Source organism: Panthera onca, chromosome X (assembly GCF_046562875.1).
Source record: "Panthera onca isolate mPanOnc1 chromosome X, mPanOnc1 haplotype 2, whole genome shotgun sequence".
Taxonomy (NCBI): Eukaryota; Metazoa; Chordata; class Mammalia; order Carnivora; family Felidae; genus Panthera; species Panthera onca.
In genome coordinates, this window is record NC_138357.1 from 34,425,651 (window position 1) to 34,450,897 (window position 25,247).

The 25,247-nt window shown below is 41.0% G+C and overlaps 1 protein-coding gene across 4 annotated transcripts in view; it reads right to left on the minus strand.

The window, feature by feature from the left end:
* The window catches only part of PLS3 (plastin 3), an 89,492-nt gene that overhangs the window by 13,984 nt on the left and 50,261 nt on the right, over nt 1–25,247 (minus strand). For all 4 annotated transcript variants that reach the window (XM_081793001.1, XM_081793004.1, XM_081793003.1 and 1 more), the window contains 6 exons: nt 16,379–16,542; nt 9,595–9,724; nt 9,181–9,313; nt 6,441–6,522; nt 4,945–5,110; nt 2,391–2,533 (listed from right to left, as the gene is read on the minus strand). In XM_081793001.1, the coding sequence (XP_081649127.1) occupies nt 2,391–2,533; nt 4,945–5,110; nt 6,441–6,522; nt 9,181–9,313; nt 9,595–9,724; nt 16,379–16,542 (818 nt within the window). The remainder of the gene's footprint in view (nt 1–2,390; nt 2,534–4,944; nt 5,111–6,440; nt 6,523–9,180; nt 9,314–9,594; nt 9,725–16,378; nt 16,543–25,247) is intronic.

The window sequence follows — 25,247 nt, forward strand, 5'->3', positions numbered from 1 at the left end:
GACTTCACAATTGATTAACATTACCCATAATACTAGTAAACACATAACTAGTTCTGTACCTTCACTGAATTACTGAAGTCAATAAGCTTGGTAGACAAAACAAGCAAGAAAAGAAAGTAGGAGCAGAAATCCAGGAAGCATAGGGAAAGAGAAAATAAACAGGTTACATCATTACAAACACGATATATACCATAACCTACGGAGAAGAGATTAGCTGTGTTAAAGATGTATTTAGTTGTAGACTTAAATGACCGTTCTTAAATGAGTAACACTTGAGTGGGTGAAATAACACATTTAACACTTTGTGACCTGAATATACTTAGCCAAACAAGATTTTTCTTTTTAAGCTCCTGGACTCCTTTATTCTGTGAATGTTTTTGCTTGGAATTCCAATAATTAAAGCGGTGTTGCTCGTATGGGGGTGGGCTGCGTGACTTCGGGCTGTGTGGACACGCCACAGAATACAACTTGAAAACCAAACATTTAATAAGGGTCCCCAACACACCTGTCAAGTAAACTGCCTTCAGGGGACTGAAACGGATCACCGCTGGGAAGGTGATCCTCCAATATAGCAGGACTTGGAATTCCTATGTAATATTTTTGTAATCCGAAGTGTTAAACATCATGATAGTAAAATAGAGGATTACTGACCCTTGACAGTCCAGACAGGCTCTAAAGGAATGTTCCTCCTAGTAAGCTCTGTAGATTATGTGCACCTTAATCCCCGGGGGGAAGCTGTCCAATATGCAGATTACTGGATCAAAACCCAGACCTACCAAATATGAACCCCTGGGAGTTACCCAGAGCTGCGTCTTAGATGAGCTAAGGCAAGTGAGTTTGACGCATAATGCCATAAATGATGCCAAGAACGGGGAGAATCAGGTGAGTGAAATCCATTTCAGACCAATTCATGAAATGCAAACCCAGATGCTACCACTAGTGGGCATAGGATTTGCCTCCCTGTAATAGGATATTTACTGTTGCAAAAATGTGTTTGCTCACAATTTCTTTCTAAAGGTGCATAAACAATTCATGATCAAATCCTATGCACTTGAGAACAGGTAAAGAGCAGGCCCAGCATTGTATGTACTATCCTGAAAAGGGCTTTGCACGTGGAAATTGAACTTGAATACAGATAAGTTGGAAGCCCTTTTTCACATTACCGAACAATGCTTTGCTTTTTAAAAAGATTCAAGGCAGGCTTTATTTATTTAAACAGGATTTCCTTTTGTACATTTAAAATACATCCCAGAACGGAAAACCCATTTCCAAGTGGTTTTTGAGAACACATCTAATGCATACGGCAAAAATATACCTGGCCAAACATGTTGTGTAAGTTAAAAGAAGGGATGGGGAACCAGCTGGTCTTACAATTTTGGAGCTATCCTGAAGTTTCACTGATGAAATCAGTATTGCCAATATCCCATCACTTCCTCTCACCGCTGAACGCATTGATGTGACCACAGACTATTGTTTTCATAGCCCTGTGGGTCAGTGACATCTGGTGAAGATCCTTGAGTTTGTTCCCTGTGGCCCAACGTCTGGATTTTGCAGAGAGTCGAGGCAATTAATGAGGACTCTGTGATATTCACTATGGTAATTGTGGCCCCCTCTCTCTGGGAAGCCAAAGCAACATGTGGTAAAGGACTTGATTTTCTTTTTCTTTTTTTTAAGTTTATTTATTTTTGGGGGAGAGAGAGAGAGAGAGAGAGCGAGCACACAAGCCGGGGAGGGACAGAAAGAGAGGGGGACAGAGGACCAGAAGCAGGCTCTGTCCTGTCAGCACAGAGCCCGACGCGGGGCTCGATCTCACAAACCGCGAGATCACGACCTGAGCCGCAGTCGGACCCTTAACCGACTGAGCCACCCAGACGCCATTTTGCAGGTCTGTTATGTGCCAGGTATCGTGTTAGAGGTGGGATTTAGCAGGAGGGCCCTAGAGCAGGGGCTGAGGTAGGAGACACAGACATATGTTAAGAGCTCATCACTACCCTCCGGAACTCAGTGTCTAATGGTGGGAGCACATGACAGAAGAGAAGCCAAACATGAAAGACGAAGGGGAATCTCGGGGCCCTTTCTCTCTCTTCTAGAGCTATACTAACAGATACACTGAGGTCTGGGAAAGGCAGTTAGGAAGAGGCTAGTCATGGCCCCCCCTTCTATACTCCATGTTTAACAGGAGGAAGAACGTAGAAGTTAGGACTAGAATACTTGTACCCTTTTTCACAGAAGCAGAGCTAGACTTGGGGCTAGTGCTCGTTACTAGGTTTTGTCTCTTACTGAAAACTACCATCGGGGCCAAGGGCCAACAAGGCCTGGTGATACACTGGCAGAATTCCCTCGCTGCTCATCACGTCGCCCAAGAGTGTGATCGTTCTCTGCACCGTTACCTTGATGTCAGCACTAAAGTTGTTGATTTTTTGCCAGCCCGAGTTTTCCAAATGAAAGTTGGCCCATCTAAGCAGAAGCTCTTCGGGAGACAGTTTCATGAGCTCCTCCAAAGTCTCCCCGTCTCGAAGTAAGGCGGCCAAGGCTATAAGGAAAAAAAACCCCACAACCAATGTGTTATCTGACAATGGTCATTGTAAGTTCATTTGGTCTTCTGACGCTCCGTGAAGTAATGGACATGCAAAAACTAGCATGACCTAGGTCCTCAGTTTTAGGTACGGAGAGTCTAATAAAAGCTAAATACAGAAGTAGATAATTATGCAATGATATAAAGATACTGTGTTATGAAGATACACAGCAAATATATAATACTATAATGTATTGTTTTTATTATTCTTCACATTCCAAATGGCAAATAAGTTACAGGTTTTTGTAAATGCTTCTTTATTTAATTTAGAGAGAGAGAGAGAGAGAAAATGTGTGTGCAAGCAGGCAAAGAGCAGAGAGAGGGAGAGAGAGAATCCCAAGCAGGCTGTGCACTCAGCCACCCAGGCACCCCAAGTTACAGTTTTTGAAACATTTTTACATTATGTCATATACTTACCTAAATTGTCCTTGTTTAATAATATTAACATCAGAGATTGGGGGAAGGATGTTAAAAATATTGGAGCCTTTATACTTAACCTTTTGACTACAGAACAGTACAATACAGTACAGGAACACTACAGTATTCATATTTATTTTTTATTTTTTTAGTGTTTATTTTTGAGAGAGAGAGATAGAGTGCGAGTAGGGGAGGGGCGGAGAGAGGGGGAGACACAGAACCCAAAGCAGGCTCCAGGCTCTGAGCTGTCAGCTCAGAGCCCGACGTGGAGCTCGAACTCATGAACTGTGAGATCATGACCTGAGCTGAAGTCGGACACTTAACTGACTTGAGCCACCCAGGCGTCCTGGTATTCATATTTAAGTATAGTTAACTTACTCCTGAAGGGTTAAATATGGTTTTTAAAAAATATTTTTACTTTTTAAAAAAAGTAATCTCTACACCCAACATGGGGCTCAAACTCACAACCCCCAAATCAAGACTTGTATGCTCTACAGACTGAGCCAGCCAGGTGCCTGGGTTAAATCTATTTTTAATGGGATATAATTCAACTTTACATTTTCTATAGCACGTAACATGTAAAAGCCCCTCAATTATTATTTTTTTAGAGATGAATGGGTGTTTTTTTATGCTTATTTTAGAGAGAGAGAGAGACAGAGACATAGAGTGTGAGTACGGAGGGGCAGAGAGAGGGAGACACAGAATCCAAAGCAGGCTCCAGGCTCTGAGCTGTCAGCACAGAGCCCGATGTGGGGCTTGAACCCACGAACTGCGAGATCATGACCTGAGCCGAAGTCGGATGCCCAACCGACTGAGCCACCCAGGCACCCCACCGCTCAATTATTTTTTGTTGTTGAATGGAATGTGTAGAAGAAGCCAAAGGTTTTTGGTAAATATTCCCTCAGGTAATAGAGAGAAGCACAGGTGTCTGCATAGAGAACCATCTAAATTTTAGCATTGTTTTAGGAGTAAGTCATGCCGTCCTAATGCAATTATTACCTCCCATAAGATAAAAGGAGGTTTATATTGAACAAGAAGACTGAAATTGCCTGATTTCCGAAGAGGTCTAAGTAATGCTTTTATCAGGCCAGTTTCATCTTTCACGGACTCTGCTTCACGCCATATCACTTTGACCCTGAGGGATTGAAGCAAGGGCAGAGGCAGCATGGTCACTTGTCCAGGACCCTCCGTTGGCTCCCCATCTCCACTAAGTCAAAGGCTAGAAAGGATTAAACACCATGACATCTGTGCACCTGAGACCTTGGCAAAGAAGAGTCATTTGATCTATTACACAAGCCAATGTAATTTTATTTTGTTGTCCTCTTTTCCTTTTTGAATAGACTTCAACTCCTTTAATAAGACAAACACCACCGTGAAGGTGGCTAGCAACGAGAGGAATTATACTTGTTCAAATATAGGTACCTTGGAGTGGACCAAAAGAGAAAGTGTAATGGTGTCCAAAGTGGCCCAAAAGTCTTACGACGGATGAATGTGCAAAATGAGACGGTCGACAGACAGTCTGGGACTTTGAAACTGCTGAGAACCCCAAATATATATTCCCCAGAAGTCACTAGGATTGAGAGACTGATTTCTGGAATAAAATCGGAATATTTGGAGTGGTGCTTCATATTTTAATTTAGCTTTACAGGAAGAGGGTAATGTGTAAGAAGGATGATGCTTCTGCTGGTTCAGGACATATGCGACCATCAAGGGCAGGTTGGCATGGTTCTGAAGAGATCTAAATCAGCGAGAGAATAGAAAAAGCACTAAAAATAATACTAAAGAAGAAAAGTTGTAATCAGGCTGTTTTCCTGAATAACACTATAGCATTACCTTCTGTTAATTCTAGTTATCATCTAATCACCTCAATTAAGTGAAAGCACAACAGTCTGCATGACTAGGAACAAAATAATCAATAAACAACTTTCAAAATAGTGACGATGTTCCATTACCTTCATTCCTGCTTAATTCAATGTCGGCGAACAAACCGATCTTAATGATCTGCCAGAGCAGTCCCAAAACCAGATGGGGTTTCCCAGCCCGCAAATCCTCTGCACCGATGTTCACAACGTGACACCCAATGGCAGAAGCAGAGTTCAGTGCCAAGTTCAAGTTTTCCTGCAAGACAGCCAGTTTACACATTTGCTTCTTGACCTTTCCATTTTTTTAGGAGCCTACACCCTTCACTGAAAATCATGCTCAACGAGGAAATGAGTTTCAGCCATACAGGATCCATAGAAAACAAACTCCAGACAACAAATTCCAGACTTTGGCGTTAAAAGCCTAGCTGCAACAAATCTCATCCTTATAGTTATTGTCCTTTCCAGAATTCTATGGGAAGTTACCGTGGTATTTTAATTTGGTCTCTTATTTGGTCCTTTCTCACAAAAGGAAATGGACGAGAGACGTAGAGTCAGTATATCCATGTGGGTTAAGTGTTGCATTTTTTTTAAGACTGTATTTTTTAAAGTTTTTATTTAATTTATTTTTTAAATTTACATCCAAGTTAGTTAGCATATAGTGCAACAATGATTTGAGGGGTAGACTCCTTAATGCCCCTTACCCATTGAGCCCATCCCCCCTCCCATCACCCTTCCAGTAACCCTCTGTCTGTTCTCCATATTTAAGAGTCTCTTCTGTTTTGTTCCCCCCGCCGTTTTTATATTAGTTTTGCTTCCCTTCCCTTATGTTCGTCTGTTTTGTATCTTAAAGTCCTCATATGAGTGGAGTCATATGATATTTGTCTTTCTCTAATTCCACTTAGCATAATCCCCTCTAGATCCATCCACGTAGTTGCAAATGGCAAGATTTCATTCTTTTTGATTGCTGAGTAATACTCCACTGTATATATATACCACATCTTCTTTATCCATTCATGCACCGATGGACATTTGGGCTTTTAAGATTGTATTTTTAAGGAATCTCAACACTCAGCACGGGGCTGAAACTTACAACCCCGGGATCAATAGTCTCATGCTCTACTGACTGAGCCAGCCAGGTGTCCCAACTGTTGGGTTTCTCAAATTACCTAAACGAGGTCTATTCCACGCACCTGAAAAAGTTCTAGAGGTTTCAAGCTCCACATCCCAAGAGGTGCTCTTGCCTGAGGGAATTTTGTTATCTAACAGGGTAATACTCACTTGATGGAAAGGGAAAATGCTCCATTCCTTAAGCATGCTAATTAACTAAGAGCTTAAATATTTTTTCTTTATTTCTGCATGCTTGAACACAGTATGTAATGAAAAGAACATAGGGCTTTGGAGTTGGACCTGGATTTGAACTTCAGTTCCAACATTAAGCTTGGACAAGCTCAGAAGCCTTTCAGAGTCCCAGCTCTCCTCTGTCAAATCTGGATAATGGTCCTCAACTCAAGAGTTGTTATAAGAATTACACGGGAAGATACACAGGGCAGAACCTATGGTCTACAGAATATGGCATGTATATTCACCTGAATGATGAAGGGCGTAAGTTTCTTCTTGTTGATGGCTCTTTCATCAATTGTATCAGGAACTGAAAGGTTGATCATTTTACTGAAACAAAAATTAAACAAGGAGTTGGTTTACTTTTAAAGAGCCTGTAAACATCACAATATTTTAAGGCTTATCCCAAAACGCCACTCATGTAATCTGAAAACGATACATGCAATATGTGACTTTCATCATGTTGATCACACAAGAAAAACTATACATGTGAAAAACTCAAGTTGAAAAAAAAGACCAACGTGTTTGGTCCAGTAGTTGGGTATTTCTGAGTTGGGCATGGGGGCATACTCTCTCATTTAAATTTTTTGTATTTTCCACATTATTTTATAAGAATAAATAATTTGGATAGTGAAAAAAACCTTACTAAATAACTTTAAAACATTTTTTAATGTTCATTTATTTTCGAGAGAAAAAGAGAGCACAAGTGGGAGGGGGTCAGAGAGAGAGGGAGACACAGGATCCAAAGCAGGATCCAGGCTCTGATCTGTCAGCACAGAGCCCGATGCGGGGCTTGAACCCACGAGCTGTGACATCATGACCTGAGCCGAAGCCGTACTCTTAACGGACTGAGCTACCCAGGCACCCCCTGAATAAATTTTAAAAACAGATAAAACCCCACACTGAAATTCTGTCTCTTCTAGATTGTGTAATTCACAATTAAAAATGACCATTTATTGGGGCACCTGGGTGGCTCAGTCAGTTAAGCGACTGACTTCACAATCTCACAGTTTGTGAGTTCGAGCCCCGCGTCCGGCTCTGTGCTGACAGCTCAGAGCCTGAAGCCTGATTCAGATTCTGTGTCTCCCCCTCTCTCTACCCCTTCCCTGTTCAGGCTCTGTGTCTCTCTGTCTCTCAATGATAAATAAACGTTTAAAAAACTTAAAAAAAAATAATTTAAAAAAATGACCATTTATTCACAAGGAGGTAAATTCGTTGAGCATGAGATTCTTTCATTCACCATATTTACTGAGCGCCTAAATGATGAGTTAGGCACTACATTTGGTGCTAATTCAGTGGTGAGAGAAAGGAAGGTTCTGCTAATTAGACAAGAATCTAGGACTTCTTTGGAAGAATCTCATCTGGTAAAATTTGGACTGAGATGCTAACATTTTAGATGTTTATAAACACTGCCTTAAAACATGTTATTCTGCACAGGGAAAACCATGCTTCTTTCCACGTAAAATTTCAATATGAAATAAATAGCATCATGTGATTATTTCTCTGTATTAAAACACAGGGGGGCATTATTTCTTTAGTGCCTATATATAGACAGAAGAGGAGATCTCTTACGGGTTTTAAAAACATTTCTTTATTTACTTATTTGTATTTGAGAGAGAGAGAGACTGCGAGCAGGGAAGGGGCCGAGAGAGAGAAAATCTTAAGCAGGTTCCATGCCCAGCGCAGAGCCCGAGGTGGGGCTTGATCTCCCAACCCTGAGATCATGACCTGAGCCGAAAGCAAGAGTCCCATGCTCCACCGACTGAGCCACCCAGGCGCCCCTTCTTACTTTTTTTTTTTAATTATTTATTTATTTATTTATTTATTTATTAACGTTTATTTATTTTTGAGACAGAGAGAGACAGAGCATGAACAGGGGAGGGGCAGAGAGAGAGGGAGACACAGAATCTGAAATGGGCACCAGGCTCTGAGCTGTCAGCACAGAGCCCGACGCGGGGCTTGAACTCACGGACCGTGAGATCATGACCTGAGCCGAAGTCGGATGCTTAACCGACTGAGACACCCAGGCGCCCCTTCTTTTTTTTTTTTTTTTTAGAAGAAATGTTAAAAATTTTTTATTTTTGAAAGAGAGAGACAGTGTCAGCCAGGGAGGGGCAGAGAGAGAGGGAAGCAGAATCTGAAGTAGGGCTCACACCCATGAACCATGAGATCATGACCTGAGCCAAAGTCAGAGGGTTAACTGACTGAGCCACCCGGGCGCCCCCTGGAGCCCACTCTTAGCCATCATGCCGCACTGCTTCAACAGAGTCCATCAACCGACAAAGTGTTGGTAATCTTACATCCTTTCTGCCAAGATACTGCTGCCTCTGGGGCAGCAGGAAGAACACCCACATTTTTCAGAAATAAGTAATTGGAGAGTGAGAACTGAAGAGGAGTGTCGCTTCTTTTTTTCGAAGCCACGGTACTTTAGAGATAAGTGGACACCGACATACTTAAGTCCAGCAAAGGTGGTCATGGTCTGCTTGCTCAAGTGATGAGAAGAAGCTGGAAGCTGATGGCTTCTTTATAAAGTGGTCCCCACTCTAAATGACTGAGTTTTAGATTCATATTTTGGTGGTCCTTTCTCAGACACGCTCAGAGATGAAGTGGGGAGAGCCCTGACAATGTTTTTAATAATTTTTTTAAGTTTCTTTCTTTCTTTCTCGAGAGAGAGAGAGAGAGAGAAAGAAAGAGAGAGAGAGCATGCGTGGGGAAGAGGCAGAAAGACAGGGAGAGAGAGAATCCCAAGCAGGCTCTGCGCTAATGGCCCAGAGCCCGAAATGAGGCTCGAACCCAAAAACCAGGAGACTGTGACCTGAGTCGAAATCAAGAGTCGGACCCTTAACCGACTGAGCCACCCAGGCGCCCCTGAGCCGGGACAACTGTCAATTCTAGTTATTTCCCAATGTCAAGCATCCAGAAACAGATATATCAATCATGTGGAAGACTGTCTGGGAAACCTGGATCTCAAATCAACCAACATCTTACCAAAGCACAATTCCGTCACCAACAGCTTTGAACAGGTCGTCGGTGTTTGGGTTCATTGGTATAACGTGTCTGCAATCGGGATCATTTTCCAAAGCTTTGTTTATCCAGTTAACAAAAGCGTATTTTTCTTCCTCTAGAATTATGTTGAATAACAAGAAATTATTACTTTTATTGCTGTAGAGCTCTGCTATAACAAACCCTATCCTTGCACACATTGTATAGCATCTCTCGCAAGCTACAGTAAATAGTCATAATGCCTTTATGGCAAGAAGTGATCCCGAGTTGAATACAGGCCACAAAGTGCTTCTACTGTATTCTTAATTAGGAGGCAATGTTTTTCTCGGTCCCCTCCTTGACATGCATTCTACTTAGTTCATTGTGTTAGCCTAACACGGGCGAAACTATTACTATTACCTGAGTAAGAATGCTGTGTTCCTTCACTGGAAAGCTCTGAAGTGCCTCCCAGAGCACAAATCCCTTCTTTCCTGTTGATCGCTTTGCGGAAGGTTTTGGCAATATCACTGCTTTTTACCTCTTGGAAAATCTATTGATGAAAATGCATCGTTAATTCGCGATTCATTTTAAATTAGGCACGAGGAGAAGCCCAGCCCTCTTCTTTCACACTGCGATCAGCTGCATGGTCCCACACAGGTGCCGAGCGTTAAAGGCCACGGAACACTGCGCTCGAGGTTTGAAGCTGGTAAATCAGTACCACGATACTGAAAATGAAGCCAGAGGCAATTGCACACACTTGTGGAAAACGTTAAGTGCCACATGCATTGAATCCGCTTTAAGCCGAAAACTGGCGTGGTTCAAAAGCATACATAAATCTGTTAATTTTCTACCAACAAGTGAGCCTTTGTTCGTTCCCTGGAGAGAAAAGGCTGAGGGATCTATCTCCCTTCTTTAACCACAATTCTTAGTGCAAAGAAAGGTGAAGTTTTTAGGACTCAACCCCCCCCCAAAACACACACACACACACACACACACACCTTTTTGGATACAATGGTAAGGGCTTGTTCAATCAAAGTTTACAGAGTAATAAGGTGAAAGAATGCATTCAGTTGGCAGCAAAGAGACAACTATGGAGAATGAACACAAAAAAGGAGCTTTTCAGTGATTGTCTTGTTTGAGCATTTATAAAGTCCAGCTTCTCTTCAAAATAAGGAGCATGGCTAACAAAATTAACATGTACATTCTAATTATACAAAGCTTAATTTCACACCCTACCCTAACCGCCTGATTGAATGAATGGACATTCTAAAGGACTACCTGTATATGTCTGTCTATTTATTTATTTTTAAGTGTTTATTTATTTTGAGAAAGAGATAGTGAACTAGTGGGGGAGAGGCGAAGAGGGAGAGAGAGAATCCCAAGCAGGCTCCATGCTGCCAGCACAGAGCCCGACATGGGGCTCGATCCCACAAACCGCGAGATCAGGACCTGAGCGGAAATCAAGAGTCGGACACTCAGTGCATTGAGCCATCCAGGTGCCCAGGACTATCTGTATATTTTTCAAGACTGGAACTCCCCTAGGCCCAAATTTGTTCCTGATCTACCAATGCACATGGCTCAAGTAGCCACCTCCAGTAAAAAGAGAGCAAGACGCAGTATCTTCATAAAAATTTCTTTACAAGGTGTTTACAACACGTAAGTGGACTTACAGAAAGAAACGTATGACCCTAATGGAAAAGTTGCTCAACAAACAGAAAAGAAGTCAAAGGCCTTTGGCATTATTGACAAGTACATACATACACACACACACACACACACATCTCAGGAGGTACAGCCTGTGTTTGAAGTTCATAGACCAGGATCACGATATCTAGCAGTTCAGGTTGTATCTGTGAAAGCAGGCAAGAGGAGAAGCTTTAGATCCAGCTCCCTGTGCCATTAACCAAGTCCTGGTTTTGCACAAGACAGTGTCGGGCCAAAAGCAGGGAGGGCCTTTTGATATTTAGATTTTCCAGAAGGGCACCTTTTTGTCCTTAATTCACTAATCTATTAATCCAAATCAGAGTGACTTTTTTGTAACTGGTGTAAAAGTTGTAGGTATTGCTGGTGGCCCTGTCACAATGTCATGCTTTCCTCTTAACCTTTCTAAGATCCTGACTCTCCTTGGACTTACAAACCCAATTTTATTTAGGAAAATAGGAAGCAGTTAAGTTCCACAAAATCAAGCTTACTCAGTTTCCACAGCTGTGAGGTTTTTTTTTTTTTTGCTATAACTGTAATTTCTTGAGGTAGAGTTTTGTTATTTCTTTAATTTAAAAATTTGTAATCAATTAATTTTTTTTTTTTTGAGAGACAGAGAGCGCACATGTGAGCAGGGGAGGGACAGAGAGGGAGGGAGAGGGGGAAGAGAATTTTAGCAGGCTCCATGCCTGGAGTCCCACAAGGGGCTCAATCTCGTGAACCCTGAGATCACGACCTGAGCCGAAATCAAGAGTCGGATGCTTAACCGACTGAGCCACCCAGGCGCCCCTATTTTTACATTTTTAAAGATTTTATTTTTTAAGAAATCTCTACACCCAACATGGAGCTCCAACTCACAATCCTAAGATCAAGAGTCGCATGTTCTGCCGAGTGAGCCAAACAGGCACCCCTCTCGACATAGAATTTTAGAACGAGTATGCACACAACCAACAAAATCACTTTTCCTCCTTTCTGGCCATTATACTGACTCCTATTAAGTACCAGTAGCATAGAGCTGATTACTCATGCAATCTGGATAATTTCTGAATTACTGAAGTGATTTTTATGTACAATCTAATTTTTTAAGTCCAACTTTAATTTCATTTACCTCAATTTCACAGCCAAGATCATACAACAAAATGGCGACCAGCCATTATCAAAGGGCGACCGACCCCCTTTGATAACAATATATCTACTCAGCAAAAACATAATATTTGGGGCACCTGAGTGGCTCAGTCGCTTAAGCATCTGACTTCGGCTCCGGTCATGATCTCACCGTTGGTGAGTTTGAGCCCCGCATCGAGCTCTGTGCTGAGAGCTCAGAGCCTGGAGCCTGCTTCGGATTCTGTGACTCCCTCTCCCTCTCTCCCTCCCCTACTCACTCTCTTTCTCTCTCTCTCAAAAATAAACAAATATTAAGAAAATTAAAAAAAAAACCAATGTTCACTATTCTACCTCGTTCTGAACTCTACTTCATTTAGTAAAACACTATCTAGTAAATTAAAATCTGAAATGTGTGCTTTTCCTCATGACATAAATCACTGGCATGACAAGAAAACATCCAAATCCAAAATGTTACTGCCTCAGAAATGACCTTCGAAGAGTTATTTATTTTTTTTTATTGTAACTATTTTTGCCTCAAGGATCATCTGCTTCTAAAAATTCGGTTGAGGGGCGCCTGGGTGGCTCAGTCATTTGAGTGTCTGACTCTTGATTTCAGCTCAGGCTGTGGGATCTCAGGGTTGTGGGATCGAGCCCCGTGCACGGAGCCTGCTTAAGATTCTCTCTCTGCCCCACTCTCCCACTTGCACTCTCTCTAAAATAAAACAATAAAAAATAAAAATAAAAATTAGGCTGATTTCCATGATCGCACTTGCAGCTGAAAAATAAATAAATCCGAATTTATATACATCACGGAAAAGAGGAATAATATAAATAATGAGTTAACAAAAAGAATGCCTGCTTTCTCGTATCCTCATGCAATTACTTACGTTGCTCTAGTTAAGCTCACGCTTGGGAATGAAAGCAAAGTTGCGATTAAAAATTAAACTTTCTAATTGCCTTACAAAGGTTATATGACCTTCATCTTCTAAATATTTTTAAATAAATTATCCTAGCCAAGCTCAAATTTTCAGGTTCACGGTATTTTCTTCTGTGCCTTCGAGAAAAAAAAAAAAAAAAAAAAACAACTTTAAAGGGATAATTGAAGATCTTACACTGCTTCACTGCAGGAGGTGATAACGCTATTTGAGTAGAAGCCCTGGCTTAACAAGAATCTCAGAAATCAGAGATAACACAAGGCCAGCTACTGTCTTCTCAATGAATCTTTTCAAAGCTGCCTGTTGTGATACTAATGAGCTCACTGTTTCGAGCTGTTTTCCCTTGCCGAGGAGGGATGGGCTTTGTCAGGCACGCAGAAGCTCTGGGTATAAGCTGCTTGCTCTGTTTCTATCCATCTTTGCGGGTCTCTTATGGACTGTATAAATGTGTCTGATTCCTTTTTAAAGTTTCGTCACCTTTCTAGCTCAGTGCAGGACTAGTGAGTGGCCAGACGAAAGCAATCCAGAGGCATAATGACTGAAGCGGAAGGAAAGATTTCAGAAAGAATTGCAAAATATTGACTGGCTTCCAGGGTTTGAGGCTTGCTTCCAAAGTGTTTCCAAAGTAATACGTTTGAATTTTTCCCTTTGTGTGTGTGTGTGTGGGGGGGGGGGGGGGATCTGTTGTAAGCCTAAACTTAGTAATAATAGGAAAAGAACACTGGTTGTTTTTTTTTTTTTTTTTAAATAGAAATAGCAACCCCCAGCAAGTAATACCTACATAACATTTGCTATATGCCTGGCACTGTTCTAAGCACTTAGGTAAAGTTATTTAATCTGGCGAGGTCAGCGCTATTAGCAAAAGTCCTAAAACAGGTCAACAACTTATTACCATTATGCAAGACCAAGTTTCTCACTGTGAAAATAAGAGTCTAATGCAGACATCTCTGCTGAAAGAAACGGCCATGCCAGTCTTTTTAAAGATGCAGGGAAAAACCCCACTATAACCTTGTAGGTATAAAAATCCAGTAATTTAGTTTTGAAATACTTAGAAGAAACAAAATCAGAGTATTAAATTTAACTTGAACGTGTGAAGTTTACATATAATCTAGGGACTCTTTTCTGCCTATACATATATATATATATATATATATATATATATATACATATATATATATGTTCTTCTCTGAAATTAACATAAACTGATTTTATCTGTAGGCTGGTTTGCAATTAATACCTCTTATGCAGTAATTTAAAAACACCCTAAGATGCACGAACATGTTTATTTCTACTGCTTTATGTTAATACCTGCCAGGAATAACTCGCCTCCTTTTTCATGGATAACTAAGATCTACCCATATTTTGACAATTTTTAAGATGTCTCACTGGTGACAAAGCAGATGTAAATGGATAGATATTGGATTGGACATCGATCTTTCAGTACGGTCATGCTGGTATCATTCTGAAACTTCAGGCAAGTTATTTTACTGTCCTTTATATTTCAAATTTCTTCAATAGAAGGGAGCTAACTGGAAAAAGCATTGGTCCCCTGTGTAAAGTCCGGGAAGCTACTTCCTTTTTTCAGGAATCCAGGCTTTTGTTTTTAATTTGAAAAATGAAGGCGTATAAGCATATTGATTCCTTCCAATTTTAAAATGTACATACGAACATAAAATGCGCTCATTAATATTTTTAAAAAATTCCTAGTGATGCCAGAATTATGATGCATATCATTTACTTTTTAAGGATATAGTAAGGTAATCAAACCTCCTCACTTTAAAAAGCCTCAAACAGCTGTGCAGAATCTGCCACATTTCAAAATATACAAAATTAAATATTTCCCCGAGGTCATTTTTCTCAGAGACACTTTCATAATTCTGTCCTTAATAATACCAGCACGCTGCAAATCTTAATGATTTAGGTCTGCTCTTTCTAGTAGATCAAAATTCTAAGCAGTAAATTATATCAGAAAATAACCAATCATAGTTAACTACTACTGCTCTATGCTGCTTTAAATTCACAATTCAACATGCAGTTATAAGGGGAGCACGTTACACATCAGAGGACATGCAACTTACTATTGAACACAGAATTCAAAACAAAAGGCTTTGGCAATAACTGAGGACAAAAACAGTGGGGAGGAAATCAGCATTTCAAAAGAAGTCGGCATGAACGATACCATTATAATTACGACGCATGCCTACATTTTTAAAACAGTAGCACCCCCACAAAATGCTATCAGCTCAGTAGACATCATTACTTAGTCAATTTCCTTCTGGAACACTGACAGTGTTTTAAAGGGGTTCGTTCTAATGGGAGAAAATATACCAGAATTTCACTGGCTACACTGAGCCTCAGTTAGCATGGTAAGAGGATAAGAGTGCTAGGAAGTTTGTGATAAACAGGAGGCACGAATTCCCTGTTTGTGATACAGTGAAAAGAATGCCTAATTAGATCTAGTCAAACTCAGCCTTCAAGTAATAATAAATAAAACCAATAAAATCTTAAAAAAAAAATTTTTTTTATGCTTATTTATTTTTGAGAGAGAGACGCAGAGTGTGAGTGGGGGAGGAGCAGAGAGAGAGATGAAGAGAGAGAGTCTGAAGCAGACTCCAGGCTCTGAGCTGTCAGCACAGAGCCCGATGCGGGGCTCAAACCCATGAATCATGAGATCATGACCTGAGCCAGTCGGACGTTCAACCGACTGAGCCACCCAGGCGCCCCTAAAACCAATAAAATCTTAATGGCGTTCTTAATTGAGGGAAGAGGCAACCGCTATTCTTTAATATACATCTCAAATACTCTGCCAATGAATATGGATGGAAAATGGCCTAGGTAACCTCGCCCACTGGCAGCTAAAGCATCAAGCTTCAATCAGAAGAGCTACGCATACACTCTCCAAGCACGGAGTACAGAACTAGAAACTACGTGCTTGGGACTCAAAAGATACGCTTCTAACTTTTAATTAGCCAAATTATCATCCTCGAGAAAATGGCACACTTAAATACTACCACCGCAAGAGAAGGAACCATCTTTTTAATCAGAAAGTTCAACTCAGGAAGCTTCCAAGACTGTGAGTCAGGGTGTAGTGTTAAGATTTGGGAGCACACCGTTCCCCACGGGAGACGGAGCATCTCAAGGGTGGCACGTAGCACCTTGAAAAATGCCCTTTAATGATGCCCCCGAAGGAAACGGTTCGCATTTTACAGCGAGTCGTGAGTTCTGCCTTTGATTCTGTCTTCTTCTCGATCGGTTCTTCTTCTCGTGTTCTTCTTCTCGATCGGTTTAAGATACTCCGATGGCTAAAAGGACTAACTCAATTTGGTGGGGTGAGAGAAATTGCATTAGTTGTAACAAGACGAATACGGTATATTTAGGGACTTGGGAGGACTTATTACCAGAAGATCCCTCTAGACAAAGGAACAATCATTACTCTGAATAATGGGGGATTTTCACATACTTACATAAACAAATTCATCGAAACTTATCTTCCCATCTTTATTCCTGTCACCATCCAGCATGAGTTTTTGAATTATTTCTCTCACTTTATATCCTGGTAATGGCATATTGGCTTCCTTGAAAAGTTCATGAAGTTCATAGTCACAGATGAATCCATTGCTGTTGAGATCTTTGGACGAAGGGAGGGCAGGCGAGGAAGGAGAAAATTTAGGAGAAATAAATTAATCTGTGAGTATTTTTACGATCAGAGTGTTTTTCTTCATTTGAGACTTGGTTCATAAGCTTGCCTAAATATAGTGTTTGTTCTTGTTACTGTTTGGTATCTACGGTTGTTTAAAAGGGAAATGCAACTTTTAACTCAAAGGGCATGGGTTTACATCATGTTTCCTGTATTTTAAACAGTGTATAAGTAGCTTCACTTACAATTGGTAGCCCTAATATTAACAAAGCATAGTTGTCTCATAAACTTATTTTTAAATCATGAAGCTGACAGGACCTTAAAAAAAATTAATAGGGGCGCCTGGGTAGCTTGGTCGGTTGGGCGGCCGACCTCGGCTCAGGTCATGATCTCGCGGTCTGTGAGTTCGAGCCCCACGTCGGGCTCTGGGCTGACAGCTCAGAGCCTGGAGCCTGTTTCAGATTCTGTGTCTCCCTCTCCCTCTGCCCCTCCCCTGTTCATGCTCTGTCTCTCTCTGTCTCAAAAATAAATAAACGTTAAAAAAAATTAAAAAAAAAATTAATAGACTATACACCAAGAAAATGCTGCCATGGCATAAAACGATTTCTATGGTACCTACTTAAAAGTTTTATGCCCCTCATTCTAACATCGGTCCAATAGAATATTTTATGAATTGATGCTGATTACATTACACAGCACACCTGAAATTCAGCTACCCTCTCCAGTGCCAATTTTTTTCAAGAGTTAATGTAAATAAACATTAATCCAAGACAAACATAGAGTTCATAAAAATAAATGCAGTCCTAAAGTAATGCAAATATTTACCACGATTCTAGAAATAATCTTTTTATCTTTGTGCTAGGACAATTCTAACAGTATATATCTTAAGTGCCAAAAATATGTATCTTTAGTCTGAAACTGTTAAAAATGTGAAAAAAAAAAAAACAAAAAACTGAGGTGCCTGGGCGGCTCAGTCGGTTGAGTGTCCAACACTTGATTTCTGCTCACATCATGATCCCAGGGTTGTGGGATTGAGTCCCACATGGGGCTCTGTGCTGAGCAAGGAGCTTGCTTGAGATTCTCCTTCTTTCTCTCTCTCTCTCCCTCTGCCCCTCTCCCCAGCTCATGCTCTCTCTCTCTCTCAAAAAAAAAAAAAAAAAAAAAAAAGGGAGTGGGGGGAGGACTGATGAATGACCAAAAGTTAATTTGCTGGGAAAGAGGGCTAATGTCCTGGGTGTTATAATCACTCGGGCATATTTTTTTTTTTAACTAAAAAAAAATTGGACTTTCACCAGCAATTTCAAACACCTCCTGTTCAACAATCCTTCTTATTCCTTAGGTCACCACTGAATTTCATATGTAAATTTAATTATTCTAATAAAAGGATACGATCTCAATAGAGAAATGACTCAAGATGACCACAGCACTGTTCAAGAAAATATACTGGGCAGTTAATTTACTTGATATGTGACTTTATTAAAAAAATTTTGTTAATGCTTATTGATGTTTGAGAGAGCAAGAGAGGGAGAGCAGGGGAGGGGCAGAGAGAGGGAGGCAGAGGATCAGAAGCAGGCTCTGTGCCATTAGTGGGGCTCGAACTCTCAAACCATGAGATCATGACCTGAGCCAAAGTCGGACGCTTAACCATCTGAGCCACCCAGGCGCCCCTCTATCTGACACGTCACTTTAAAACTGTACCAGGTACAGTTCTGGGAATTGGGGCCGTCACCACCAACGAAAGAAAGTCCTGCTGTCCAAGGGCTCACATTCTAATGGCAACTAAACAGCAAATAACATATATCGTGAGGTAGAACTGTAAAATCACACAATATAAATAAGTGCTATGATGGAAAATAAAGCAGGGTAAGGGGTCGCAGACTGGGGGCTATTTTGCCCCTCGGGGAAACTTCAGAAATGTCTGGAGACATTTTTGGTTGCTACGACGGGGGGGGGGGGGGGGGGGCAGGGGGAGGGGTAGTATGAGGGTGCTCCCGGCATGCAGTGTATACAGCCGCCAAATATCCTACAAGGCCCATGACCCCCCACTCACGATCCAGAATTATGCAGCTCAAAAGGCCAGTGGTCAAGGACAGCCACTTTGCTGAGGTTATATCTGGATGAAGACCTCTGTGAGGTAAGGGAGCGCATCACGTGCGCTCTGGGTATCTGGGGGAAGAGATTTCAGGCAGAGGAAAGAGCACATGCGACATCGGTGATGCGGAAGAGTGTCTGGTATGTTTTGAGAACAGTGACGATCCAGTGTGAGTTGAGCATTTTAATAACTAGTACGTTTAAATCCATCACCGAGAGTATGTATACTTCCGAAACGTCATCCTCAAACTACCCAAAACTTCTGAAAATCGTGAATATTTCCTTCCACAAAGGGCACTCAATGTCCCTAGGGCACATCTTTACGTTCTTTGCTTTGAATTAATGAAAGGCCATAGATCCAACACTTTATTAGTAAAGTGTTTATATGCAGAAGTCAGTCCAGCAGCAACATCTGCAGTTGCTAAAAAGAACAAAGTAATCCACATGGTACTGTGGCAGGGTTTTAGCAATTTTTGGTGAATGAAATTCTTGAGTTTAAATAGACCTCCTCCCATGCATATATCAATCTCTTTCTCCCATTTTCTTTAAAAAGTTAAAATAGAGGGAGACTTGGGTAGCTCAGTCAGTTAAATGTCTGACTCTTGGCTTCGGCTCAGGTCATGATCTCACGGTTCGTGGGTTCGAGCCCCGCATCGGGCTCCGCGCTGACAGTGCAGAGCCTGCTTGGGATTCTCTCTCCTTCTCCCTCTTTCTCTGCCCCTCCCCTGCTCTCTCTCTCTCTCTCTCTCTCTCCCTCTCTCTCATAATAAATAAATAAACTTTAAAAAATGTTAAAATAGAAAAATTAAAAACAAATAGAGCTCAGTTCTAGGGTGTAAGTGTGGCATAGTGAAAGATATACAGCATAGTTGAAGGACAAGTGGGAGTATTGTGACATAGGATTTGCATAAGTCACCTCTGTAGGTCTTTGTTTACCCATGTGTAAAGGAGTCCTTTGGATCAAATGACCTCCAAGGTCCCTTGCTGACTCTAACACTCTGATTCTAAATTTGAGCAGCTAAGACTTCAGAAACCACACACACACACACACACACACACACACACACACACTTTAAAAAGATATTGGAGGTAAAATCATAACGCATCTTAAATATACAGTAATAACATTCTTATTTAAAATGTTTATTATTTTGAGAGAGGCAGGGGAGGGGCGGGGTGGGGGGGGAATCCCAAGCAGGCTCTGTGGTGTCAGCGCAGCGCCTGACATGGGGCTCTATCTCATCAACTGCAAGATCATGACTTGAGCAGAAATCCAGAGCCAGACGCTTAACCCACTGAGCCACCCAAGTGCCCCTACAGTAACAACATTCTGATCACTACTATATCACATTATCTAAATACAACACTCCTTCGTTTTTCGATCTTTTAGAAAGAGATAGCTTATTCCTTGCAACTATCAAAAAGTCCACTTGGCAATTTCTGAGAGAAAAATATTTTTAAATGTATTCTCCTTTACCTTGACTTCTGAAAGGACATATCTGAGCATAATTTAACCTGTGATTGATTCCAGTTTCGACCTAGCATACAACAGGTGCTTCATTGTTCCCTTTGTGTTCTCAGTGGTACAATAGAAGCAGAAGGTAGAGAGGTTTTAAAATAAATATCAGAGAACTGTAAATGCAAAACTACAGGAAACTGACCAAAGCCCGGAGAGTCTGATCTACTTGGCAGTTTATTGGCCTTAGGTAGACTAGAGGTGTAGGCAATGCGGAGAATGAGCATTTGCGTGAGAGCCCTCTGTGAAATAACCTCTGTTGGGCATTAATTAGAAGACAGCTCGCTGATGTGATTAAAAGATGCAAGGAAGCGTACTCACCCTAAAATATAACTAACATACAATAACCACATGCAGAAACTCCATTTTGAAGTAACAGTAGTAATAACAGATGCTGTTAGTAACTGACAGGAGCATTTGAAAAGGGGGTTGGAGGAACACGACTTGGTCATTACAGAGCCATCTTCCTTATTAGGTTGCAAACCTCTTGGGTAAAGATTCTTTTGAATCTTTTTATCTCCACCCCAATATGTAGCACAGTACCTTGCACATAACAAGCGATGTGAAAACTAGTTTTTGTAGAACTGCTGATTCTCAAGTATTAACTAGGAGAATAATGCTCTAATCTAATGAGCATTTTAACAACAGAATTAAACAATAACAAAAAATACAGAAATAGCACTAGAAGACTGAATGGCAATTCACCAGGAAACCATAACGACAGAAATATCTCTTAAATAACATTCAATCTCATTCCCTTTGTTCTAATCCTGTCCCCACCCGGCAGCCTTCAGATCTGTAATTTGGTTTTCTAAGTGAACACACCCACCAACGAGTACCCAAGTAGACAACCAGTGATGGTTGTCAGGTTGGGACTTCTCCTGTTCTAAATGTAGAAACCTGCTTTGGCTGTATTAAGAAATACCATGTGAACTTGTTTGGGCAGAAGTCGACCTCCAGAGAAAGCTGAGTACCTACTCTGTGGCAGGCACTGAGCTAGATACCAAAGATACAGAAATTAATCCGACAGAATCTCTTTGGCTCTTACTTGAAACTGTGCCTTTAAAATCCTTGTGGAAGGGGCGCCTGGGTGGCTCAGTCGGTTAAGCGTCCGACTCTTGATTTCTGCTCAGGTCATGATCTCACAGTTCGTGAGTTTGAGCCCCCCATCGGGCTCTGCACTGACAGTGTGGTGCCTGCTTGGGATTCTCTCTCTCTCTCTCTCTCTCTCTCTCTAAATAAACATTAAAAAAGTTAAAAAAAAAAATAAAATCCTTGTGAAAATACGAAGTACTTGGAATATCTAGCTATCCTTTATCTTTCCGGAGAGGGGAAAAGAATCATTGAACATATGCATCTAGTTTGACATATTTTAAAAGTTTAACCTACTCTGCTATCTTTCCATATTTTATCAGCAGATCTAGCTTTTACTACCTCCCGTAATCAAAGACATTTTAGTGTTAGTACTAGTAAATTATCGCAAGCCTTTCTTAGAAGTCCTAAATCATATCTTTTGAAGACAACAATTTCAATTTCAATAAAAAGGCAGAGGGAGCCTAAAAAGGCAGCTTGCAATTAATTTTACAAAATCTCCCAGCTGGAAAAGTACTTGAAAGACAAAATAGGGTGCAATTATTTTTAAAGAGTTTTATGCTAATTTTATTTCCAATCCCTTGCCAACATACACACACACACACACACACCACGCACATGCATGCGCACACACACACACACACACACACCCTTGAACGATTATCAGAGATCTAATATGCTGTGCTTTAGAAAGCCAGAAAATGAGATCACACAATGGCATTTTAGAAAGCTTCTATCTCATTAGTGACATTATTAACCAGGATCTCAAAACTATGTTTGACAGCGAACTTTTTCTATTCTGCATTTTGATACAAACATGAGAATTTAATAATAAACTGACCCCCAAAAACAGAGACCTAGATCAAAAACAGTTTTAACAACTGGAAACTAACATCACAACCTGCTGGCATAATGGTGGCCCTTTATTTTCTCATTAAAGCTGCCGATATTCTGGAACCCCTTTCTGGCTCATTTGTCACTTCCTCATTACCTACACATTGGCATGGAGTTGGCCAGGTTCTGCACTTAGAAGACTCTTCTGTTCTAGCACCCTGTTTTCTTTTTTTTTTTTAATTTTTGTTAATGTTTTTATTTGTTTTTGAGACAGAGAGAGACAGAGCATGAGCAGGGGACGGGCAGAGAGAGAGGGACACACAGAATCCAAAGCAGGCTCCAGGCTCTGAGCTGTCAGCACAGAGCCTGACACGGGGCTTGAACTCTTTAATTCTTTAAATTAAATTTTAAATTCTTTAAATTAAAATTTAATTTTTGAGAGAGATTTATTTTGATTTATTTTTGAGAAAGAGAGAGAGAGAGCCAGAGAGAGAGAGGGAGTTGGGGCGGGGCAGAGGGAAAAGGAGACACAGAATCTGAAGCAGGCTCCAGGCTCTGAGCTTGTCAGCATAGAGTCCGACACGGGGCTTGAACCCATGGACCGTGAGATCGTGACCTGAGCCGAAGTTGGACGCTTAACCGACTGAGCCGCCCAAGGCGCCCCTATCCAGAACATTCTTAATGTTTCTGCAAGCACGTCTCAACTTTTGGGTTCAGAAAATATGATCGGTGCGAGTTGACATTAATGAATGGCAGGGAAAAAAAACCTACGCATCTACCCACTGAACAAAGTTCTTGCAGAAAGTGAGCAGCTAAATCTCAATAAATTGACAAAGTGTTCCTATTTTTAAAGCAAAATCACTACACTTAAAGGAAATCACTAACAGGTTCCCAATGCTGCTGAGTTCATCAGACAGGAACCAACTGTTTGTAACAACAGATTCTGTCTGTCGCTCTCTCTCTGTCTCTCTCTCTCTCTGATGACACATGTAGGTTCACGTCTGCAGTCTGCTTTAAAAGAAACCCCCTTAATGCTCTCGTACCATGTATTATTTTAAAGGCCCGTTAACTCAATGCCCTCCCCCAAGCAACCTTAAAGTAAATAAACTTATTATACGGCCATGTTCCTGCAGAAGTTTGAATCACACCAAGAATGCATATCCTTAAAAGGAAATGTTTTCCCTCCCCTTGCATCCTGTTATTTAAGCTATTTTAAGTACTTGTCTGGAGAAAGCTGAGCCAGAATTCAAGTGGTTTTGATTTTAGCTGCTGTTTTACACTGCCCATGTCCAGGTGCTATGTGGTGCAATTTATCCCTTCAAACGCATCTCTTGCAGTGCTACGTCGTCTTATAAATCTGACAGTAAGAAAGAGTGGGATTTCCTTTGACCCCCAGGTTTTGTGTGTGTGTGTGTGTGTGTGTGTGTGTGTGTGTTGCTTTAACCACCCTTGAATCCGTCTAAATCTAGTGTCTTTCTCTATAAAGAGGTTGCATATGTGTGTCCTCATGAGCAACACGTATTCAACGTCTTTACTAACTAACCCTTCCCGGACAGTGCTCATTAGGACTTAAAGAAGAAAAACCAATCAAGTACAGATGCACATCCTTTCAGAAGAGCTGGGTTTAAAAGTTCCATTTAGTTGAGCCAATATATTCCACAAAATTTTTCGCACTAACACAACGATAAAAGGAACCTGTGAGTCTAACGATAACGCATTTGCACACATGTGCGCGCACACATGCGCGATCCTGAATGCCCATGGAAGCACATGGAATGTTGATTTAAAAGACTTGGCCAAAAGGCTTGTGCCGAAGAATTTAGATTATATTCCATCCTCAGATCTAAGCAGTAAAGTCGAGCTTTCATTAGGCATTAAAACTTTAGAAAAGGCAGCTGCTAAACATCTCCAGATGCTTAACTAAACATGAGTTTTGCCTCTCACAGCTTATACCTATTGAGGTAGCTCAGTCCAGCCAATGGAAGAGGCAGTTTAATGAGTCCCAGCTAAGGGCAGAAGAGAGGTCGCTACCTAAGAGTTCATCCTAATAGCGGATCCTCAAAGGTGGAGGTCAAGTATAGCTGAAGGCTGGGCAAGATTAGAAGGCTGAGACCAAGCGATCAAAAATGTTGTCTATTGATCCTTTTCCACCTCAAAATTTCCAGCGGTTTGGCCATCATTTGCCACCTGCCGCCACTCTCCCACTCTATAAACATAGATGCGCCTCCACCCATGCTCCCAGAGCACGTTCGCACGCACGTGTGCTCTTGCTCCTCACCTTGCACGGTCACATATTTGTGCGTCTATCTTCCACACCATCGAAACAGGGTTTGCAGCCTCTCCCAAGACCTCCATCTCTAATATTCCCCCGATAATTAACCAGATGGCTCAGGGAAACAGCCCAGGTTAAGTTTCTTTTCTGGGGGGGGGGGGGGGAGGGGTTGGGCTATAGTTTTTATTTTTTAAGTCATAATTAAACAAATATGCACTGGTGTAGTTTTATTGAATACTGGAAGTAAATTAAACTAAACCACTCTCCTCTTTGTGGCATCATCCTGATGTGGTTTTTATGTACTACAGAATATCGAGTAACTTGAAACAACTCAGCTTCCTGGGAGGAGAAAATCACCATAACCAAAATTTTTTGACTTAGTGTGGTGGGCAGCCACAAGGGAATATACCCACAGTATTCCTAGTCATTTACAAAACCCCGTTATTCTTTTATTTCAAAAATGCTGAATTTGTGTTTTTGTTTTTTTTTTTTAAAGCTCAGTAGCGTGCTTAGGAAAGAAGTCAGATGTCAGTGTTTGCAGGGCTAAAGCCAATCTGAAAAGATTCACATTATGCACATTTATCTTTATGACAACTAATCACCCAAAGGACTTCTAGCTCTGAAAGTTTTATTTATTCTTGTTTTTTTTTTTTTTTTAGAAAGAACTTCTAGGCGTTTAAATTAAAACGGAAACATTATGAAGTAGGAAAAAAACAAAACAAAAACAACCAGCACCACGGCTTCTGCTATCCCAGTGGGAAATCCTGGAAACAAACGTTGAGAAAATTGAAATAATTAAATGAAAATGTACTGCTTGGAGTGTAACACTAAGCAGGTGCAGAAAATGAAAGAGGGACTTTAAATCTTAATACGCAATGTATTGCTAGTAAA